The 8,262-nt window shown below is 51.4% G+C and overlaps 1 protein-coding gene across 1 annotated transcript; it reads right to left on the bottom strand.

The window, feature by feature from the left end:
• Window positions 1-289: 289 nt before the first annotated feature.
• Window positions 290-4,121, bottom strand: LOC114042601 (saoe class I histocompatibility antigen, A alpha chain-like). The gene is made up of 8 exons (XM_027861286.1): window positions 4,033-4,121; window positions 2,758-3,036; window positions 2,383-2,661; window positions 1,922-2,197; window positions 1,667-1,771; window positions 1,169-1,201; window positions 937-981; window positions 290-754 (listed from the first exon to the last, which is right to left on the bottom strand). Exons 1-8 carry the CDS (start codon window positions 4,094-4,096, stop codon window positions 750-752), a joined length of 1,086 nt encoding a protein of 361 aa, XP_027717087.1. The 5' UTR covers window positions 4,097-4,121; the 3' UTR covers window positions 290-749.
• Window positions 4,122-8,262: the final 4,141 nt, after the last annotated feature.

Below are 8,262 nucleotides of genomic sequence, written 5' to 3'. Positions count from 1 at the left end.
AGGAAAATGGCAACAAAATAGAGAGAACTGGAACTCCCTGAAAGACCATGCTGAGGGGCCACCTATGGGCCAACACTCTGTTTGTGCATCATTCCAGTTCCAGGAGGAGAAGCCCCGGAACAAGTCCCAATACACCATGTCCACAAGTGCACCCCAGCAGTACAAAGCAAAGACAAACATCTGCACCCTCACCATGTACCATCCGCCGGCCCTCCCCTAGGCTCCTTCCCCTCTTGGCCCCCCCAGCCCCCACCTGCAATCATACTCAGCAGAGCAAATAAAAGGATTCTCAGACGTCTCCAACCTTTCATTTATTTTCCCATCATATGGCCACAACATCTCCACATTGTCATTCTGTCCCCCAAAATCCCCCATCCAAATGTGAAGCTTAGCTGAGATTGGGGAGAAAAGCTGAAATTTCAAGGGCAATAATTCATTGGGCTGTTTTTGCAGTCAGAAAAAGCTCCCAAACGTCAGTGCAACACCATGTGTGAAGGAGGGTTCACTCCCAAAGCCCTCTGGCCCTCACTGCTGGTTGTCTCTACAGAGTGAGACAGGCAGAAAGAAGGAAGGAGGAGGGAGGCCTTAGAGAACAGGGTGAGGGTCCTCACGATGCCTTCCTGGGCTTGGGCCAGTAGAGTCCAGGGAAGATCCCACGGGCCATGCTGGGGAGAGAAGCCAGGGGTCCACAGGAACAACACAGGGACTGCAGACTGGTTTTCTTCCTCAGGCCCACACCAGGCAATTCCTCAAGCTGAAGAAGGAAAGACAGATTCAGGGAGACCCTCCAAGTCCCCTCTGCCTCCAGCCTCTCATCATTCTGAAGGGCCTGCCTCACCACCCATCCAACCCTCAATCCAACTTCTCACATACCTTCCTCTGTGCTTGCCCCCTTTACCCCAGCCCCTCTCACCTTCCAGGCCCCCAGAGTCTCACCTTTGGCCGGGAGAGAGACATCTGATCCCTGTGCACTGTCACTGCCTGGAGACAAAGGAGGGAAACGACCCAGTCAGGGACATACATTCCAGAACTGATGTATGGGAAGGGAAGGGGACACCAAGGCAAGGCTACTGGACTAAGCCTCTCGTCTGCCTTCCCACTGCTCAGATTCCAGAGATATCATGGTCTGGGCCAATCTTTCTTCCCTCCATGTCCACTCTTCACTTACCTGAAGCAGGAACATAGTCCCCTCCTTTTCCACCTGGAAAAGAAAAAAATTTCCAGTGAGGAATCCAGGAGAGGAGACCACACTGTCTCAGGAGTCACTGGTCTGCCTTGGAGACACAACAAATTACAACTGGGACTGCACCCCCACCCCCCACTCCAGTCCAGCCTCTGGATCCAAGAGGAAGAGAGAAGAGGCCCCCCAAACGGGCACTTCCCCACCTCCAAGGGTTCCCAAGGCTGGTCTACAGCCCCCCAACTGGGGGACACCCAGGCCCTCTGGCAGAGATCCCCATATTCACTGCTGATCTGAGTCTGAAGCAGATTCCCCACTAGGCCAGCCTGTTACACGCCTGTCTGTCTGGCATCCTCCAGAAAAATAGTTTCTATTTGTTCATCCGGAGTCTTAGGGCCCATCTGAGAGTCCCTTAGATGGGAAAGAGAGAACTTGGGGACAGAAATGGCACCTGCTCCCTAAGGGCCCCCTCCCAGTGCTGCCCACCTGAATTCTTCCTCTGCCAGATCACAACTCCAGCAATAACTGCAATGAGGAGGAGGAGAACAGCAATGACCCCCACGATGACTAGGGTGGAGAAGGACTCTGGCTCTGAAATAGAAAAGAGCAGTGGGAAGCCCCAATCCCTCTGGGGCCTGAGATTCACTAACCCCTCCCCCACCTCCCCTGTCACCCCACCTCCCTCTGGTCTTTTGGGGGTCTGGGGGATGGCCTTCCCCAGTCCCTCCTTACGGTCCTTACCCCACTTCAGGGTGAGGGGCTCAGGCAGTCCCTCGTGCTGAACTTGGCAGGTATATTTCTCTTCCTGGCCCGAGGTCACATCCACACCTGCCCACTTCTGGAAGGTACCGTCTCCTGCCGGCCTGGTCTCAATGAACTCCATGTCCTGGAGCTGCTCCTCCTCATCCCTCAGCCAGGTCAGGGAAATGTCAGCGGGGTAGAAGTCCTGGGCCCGGCACCGCAGGGTCACCTCCCCGTGGGGGGCAGTGTGGCGGGTCACTCGGGCGGAGGGCGGGTCTGGAGGCAAAGGTCAGCAGCATTTCTAGGTTTTCCCCCCCTCCCCTCCAGGGGCACCCCACAATCCGGGCCCTGGGGGTACAAGGGGTGCCTGGGGGCCGGGAGTCGGGGCTGGGGCTGCAGGGAAGGGGGAGAAGGGGAGTGGTGGCCTTGAGTGCCGCGCACACTGAGGGGGGTGGGGGTACCTGCCCGCTGCAGCGTCTCCTTCCCCATCTCCAGGTACTTCTTCAGCCACAGCACGCACTCCTTCTCCAGGTAGGCTTTATATGCCTCCGCGATTCTCCTCTCCGCCTCCATCTTGCGCTTGGAGCTCACAGCCTGCGGCACCGCCGCCATCCACGTGTAGGTCTCCGTGTCCAGGGCGATGTAGTCGCGCCCGTCGTAGGCGTATTGTAGAAACCCGCGCTGAAAGGTGAGCTCGGGAGAGACCTCACAGCTGAACATGGCCTGGAGGGTGTGGACCCCTGTGAGTCAGAGGACGGGCTCAGGCTGCTCCCGCGCCCCGCCCCCACGCGGGTCCTCCATTCCCGGGAGCCCCCGCCCCCCCCACGGGCACGCACCGGCCGCGCTCTGGTTGAAGTAGCCGCCGAGGTGCTTCAGGTTCACTCGGTACACCTGCGCGTTGGCCTCACTGCGCCGCGTGTTCCGCTCCCAGCAGCCCGGCTCCTCCCGGTCCATCCGCTCCATCCACGCCGCCCGCGGCTCCATCCTCGGACTCGCGCGGGCGCTGTCGAAGCTCACGAACTGCTGATCATCCATGTAGCCCACCTCGATGAACCGCGGCTCCGCGAGCCCCGGCGAGGCCATGGCGGCTTCGAAATACCTCATGGAGTGAGAGCCTGGACGTGGGGACCCGGGCCGGGGTCAGGGGTCAGGGCGGTGACCGCGTAGACACGCCCTGTCCGCCGCCAAGGCGGGGCGCGACCCCGGACCCCACGCTGACCAGGGGCGCGACCCCTGACCTCAACACACCCGGGGTGTGACCTCCGACCCCGTGTTTACCCTGGCGTGACCTTTGACCCCGTCGCGCCCAGGACGTGACCCCGGACTCCTAACCCCCGGTATCCGGCCCCTCCGCCCCCAACACTGACGGCGCACCGCGCCGAGAGGTGATGATTCTGGAGACTACAGCGCTTTGAGATCAGCAAAACGCCTTCCCTGACAACCCAGGCAGGTCCTAGTGCCCCTCCATCCCGGCCTTGCCCCCCCCCTCCCCGCCCCCACCTCTGGTCCGGCTCCCGGGTCTCCCGCACTCCTCACCCCCCCGCCCCCCACGATCCTCCGTGAAGCTCTTTAACGAAGCTGCTCCTGGTTCTCTGTCCTTGGCCTTGGATGTGGGGGGGGAGGCTCCCGGACGGTTCTGCTCCTTCTTAACCCCCCCAGGACTGTCGCACCCATTCTCCCTCCCGGCAGACCTGCCTCAGCGCCCCTCGTCCTCACCCGCACTCACCAATCCCCTCACCCCCCCAAACTAAGGGACCGACACCAAGACACCCCCCTCCCCCTCCTGCCAAAGCCCAGCTAAGGGACGGCAGGCTGCAGGTCCCCGAGTCTGTCTCTGTCTGTCTGTCTGTCTGTCTGTCTGTCTCTCTCTCTCTCTCTCTCTCTGTCTCTCTCTCTCTCTCTCTCTCTCTCTGTCTCTCTCTCTCTCTCTCACTTCTTCCTTTCAGCACCACCCTGACTTCACCTGACATTACGGAGCCGCTTCCCGGAAAGCCCACCCTGGGCTGGTGCCGGAGGCGCTTCCTGTAGGAAACCCCCATCCCACCCACACGTCCACCCCGCAATGCTGTGTCCACCCTCCAGGCGGCCGCTTAGGTCTGTTCTCTACTTGCCTGCCCAGGTCTCCGGCAGGACCAGGGTCCCCAACAAAAACAGAGAGCGCAGACACGGCTCCATGGCCCAGGCAGAGAAGCCCAGGATCACCGAGACGGGTCTGCGCGGGGTTGCTAGAGGGGCGAATCCCTGACTTGTGATTGGCTCCACGGAGCCTCTGCCGGCCAATAGCAAACGAAAGACTACAAACGTCATTGGTGACTGGGCAGAATGAGCCGGCACAGGTTGGGAGACCCAAACTGAAATCCCCAGCTTTACAGACCTTCGCCCTTTCTGTGTCCTTCCCAGAAGAGCCTCTGAATCTCTGGAGCGCCCGAGTCTCCCTCCCTCCCATCACCACTCCAGGAACACGAGGCTCTTGTGCTCCCAGCTTGAACCAGAGAAAGAAACAGTCCCAGCCCTTAACCCTCCTCTGCTGGCCTTCCAACCCCAGCCCCCCTCCTCAGTGTGACCCTTTCCCCTCCTTAGAAGTGAGGAAGACAGTGTCCTCACCCAAAATTGAGGCTGTCTGAGGAGTGAAGAAATCTGCAGACTGATTGGGGAGGGGTGTGTTGCCGCCTCCGTTTTACTCACCTCCATCCCAGCTGTGACTCAGACAAGTTTTGTAACCTTCCCAGGTTGTGTAGATAAGCAAGGGATCCAAGAATAAGGACTGATTTAGAGTCCAATAAATAGAATTTGGAATCAGAGTAGAAGACTTTCTCTTACCTTAAAAGGGGCAGCTAGGTCCCCAGTGGTTAGAGCTCAGGGCCCGGAGTCAGGAAGACCTTAGTTCCTATCCAGTCCTCAAACATTTACTAGCTGTGCGACCCTGTGCAAGTCTTTGCCTCATTTTCCTCATCTGAAAAATGAACTGGAGAAAGAATTGGCAAAGCACTTCAGTTTCTTTGATAAGAAATGAGGTCACAAAGAGTCAGACACAACTCAATAACAATAAAAGGAAAGAGCTTAATAAAATAGGAAGGAGTACTATTTCAGCCCAAGGTTGGTTCTGAACTGCCTGAAATATGAAGGTGTGAATCCCCAGTGACCTTTTTTTCAGAAACAAAGAACCTGGGCACATTTGGTGGGATTTTCCCTCTTTCTTGTCTCATCACCCCATCTAGGAAACTATTACACTCCAAATTTTAAAGAGAGGGTTACCCCTGGAAAGGATCGTAGAGATAATCTCCTTCATTTTACAGAGCAGGAAACTGAAGGCCAACGATGTTCAGAGGTTTTTCCAAGCTCATAAAGATAAGAAGTAACAAAATTGAGATTTGCACCTCCGTTCTATCATTGCAAACTCAATCCTCTTTCCCCAACCCCAGGCTGGTCTAGAGACAGTCCTGAATTGGCCTGCTCTGGGGAAGACCACCTGAACCCTTCAAAGCATGTTGGAGTCAGCACTGTGTGGAAAGGCAGGGAAAGAGCTGAATAATTCTGGTCTTTATCATTTTCTGCCACCAGACCCTTCAGACCAAGTCCTCTCCCATCTTTCTTCTTTTGATCCCAATGGAGCTTAAAAAATTTCTCCTAAAACCCCTCAACCCTTGTCATTTTCCACTTGCTTCCCTTCTCCACGGCACGGCTCTCTGGTGCACCAGTTTTTATATGGAAAATGTAGACAAGTCCTGAGATTTTTTCCATCCTTTCAGCGACATCTCCCCTGTGAAAGACTACGATGCAGCCTCCTCAGCTCTTCTCTCTCTGTCCTCTCTCAGAATATTCAGTGTTCTCTCCCATCCCTGCACCCCAGACTCCTTTAAGCAGTAGTTCTGCAAGATCTTGCCTTGCCCAGGCCCCATCTGGAGGATTATGTTCATTCTGGGGCACCGCATTTTAGAAAAGGTATGGACAGTGTATCCAGAGGAATGTGTTCAGAAGACAAGGACCAGAATGGGGAGAGGATCAGAGAACTTGCTATGGAGGATTGGGTAAAGGACTTAGGGATGTTTCCCTAGGAGAAGAGAAGATACTGAGGGGAGAAGATAGTTGTCTTCGAGTATTTGAAGGATTGTTTAGGTGAATCCAAGAGGGCACAAGTAGGACCTGAGTGAATATTGCAGACAGGCCGATTTCACCTAGGAATCAGGTCTGCTGGAAGTGCAATGGCACTTCCCTGGAAGTCCTAGCTTCCCCTTCCTTGGAGGTCCTCAGGCAGAGACTCATTAACCACGTGGTTAAGATATAGAAGGTATTGGGTTTTTTTATTATTTATTTATTTAGTTATTTTTAGTTTTCAGCATTCACTTCCACAAGATTTTGAGTTTCAAGTTTTCTACCCATCTCGTCCCTCCCCCCACCTCAAGATGGCATGCATTCTGAATACCCCTTCTAATCTGCCCTCCCTTCCATCTCTGTCCCACTTCTCTTATCCCATTCCCCTTCAGTTTTCCTGTAGGGTAGGATAGATTTCTATACCCCATTTCCTGTATATCTTATTTCCCAGTTGCATGTGAAAACAATTTTTTTTTAACTTTGGTTTTTAAAACTTTTGGTTCCAAATTTTCTCCCTTCCTCCCTCCCCACCCACCCTTATTGAGAAAGCAAGCAACTTGATACAAGTTATACATGTGTAGTCATACAAAACACTTCCATAGTAGTCATGTTGTGAAAAATAAGTATGTTTGCCTTAATCCTATCCCACTCCCCATTTATTCTATTCTCTCTTTTGATCCTGTCCCTCTTAGAAGTGTTCGCTTCTGATTACCCCCTCCCCCACTCTGCCCTCCCCTCTATCATCCTCCTGCTCTCTTGTTCCCTTTCCACTCTATTTTCCTGTAGAGTAAGATAGATTTACATACCGAATTGAGTGTGTGTATTATTCTCTCCTTAAGCCACATTTGATGACAATATGATTCACTCATTCCCTCTCGCCTTCCCTCATTTCCCCTCCACTGTAAAAGCCTTTTCTTGTCTGTTTTATGTGAAATAATTTACCTCATTCTACTTCTCCCTTTCTTCTCTCTGTATAATCCTCTCTCACCCCTTAATTTTATTCTCCAGATATCACCCTTTCATCTTCAACTTACCCCTCTGCCTTCTCTGTCTCTGTCTCTCTCTCTCTCTCTGTCTCTCTCTCTCTCTCTCTCTCTCTCTATCTCTCTCTCTATATATATATATACACATACATACATACATACATACATATAATTTTTACCCTCCAACTACCCTAGTACTGACAAAGGTCTCATGAGTTACAAATATCATCTTTCCATGCAGGAATGTAAATAGTTCAACCTTAATACATCTCTTACAATTTCTCTTTCCTGTTTACCTCTTCATGTTTCTCTTGAATCTTGTATTTGAAAGTCAAATTTTCTATTCAGCTCTGGTCTTTTCATCAAGAATGCGTGAAAGTCCTCTATTTCACTGAATGTCAACTTTTTCCCCTGAAGGATTATGCTCAGTTTTGCTGGGTAGGTGATTCTTGGTTGTTATCCTATCTCCTTTGCCCTCCAGCATATTATATTCCAAGCCCTGTGGTCTGTTAATGAAGAAGCTGCTAAATCTTGTGTTTCCACAATACTTGATTTGTTTCTTTCTGGCTGCTTGCAATATTTTCTTGACCTGGCAATTCTGGAATTTGGCTACAATATTCCTAGGAGTTTTCTTTTGGGGATCTCTTTCAGGAGGCGATCGGTGGATTCTTTCCATTTCTATTTTGCCCTTTGGTTTTAAAATATCAGGGCGGTTTTCCTTGATAATTTCTTGAAAGATGATGCCTAGGCTCTTCTTTTGATCAATCAGATAGTCCAATAATTTTTAAATTATCTCTCCTGGATCTATTTTCCATGATAGTTGTTTTTTCAATGAGATATTTCATATTGTCTTCTATTTTTCTCATTCTTTTGGTTTTGTTTTACAATGTCTTGATTTCTTATAAAGTCATTAGCTTCCATTTACTTCATTCTAACTTTTAAGGAATTGTTTTCTTCAGTGAGCTCTTGGACTTCCTTTTCCATTTGGCCAATTCTGCTTTTTAAGGCATTCTTCTCCTCATTGGCTTTTTGGACCTCTTTTGCATTTTGGTTAGTCTATTTTTTTAAGGTGTTACTTTCTTCAGTATTTTTTTGGGTTTCCTTTAGCAAGCTGTTGACTCATTTTTCATGATTTTCTTGCATCATTCTCAGTTTTTCCTCTTACTTACTTCTCTTACTTGCTTACTTCTCTTACTTGCTTGTCAAAATCCTTTTTGACCTCTTCTGTGGTCTGGGACCAATTCATATTTTTCTTGGAGGATTTGG

The sequence above is a fragment of the Vombatus ursinus genome, unplaced genomic scaffold (genome assembly GCF_900497805.2).
Source record: "Vombatus ursinus unplaced genomic scaffold, bare-nosed wombat genome assembly UNPS02014629.1, whole genome shotgun sequence".
Taxonomy (NCBI): Eukaryota; Metazoa; Chordata; class Mammalia; order Diprotodontia; family Vombatidae; genus Vombatus; species Vombatus ursinus.
This window is presented reverse-complemented; position numbering and strand designations above follow the sequence as displayed.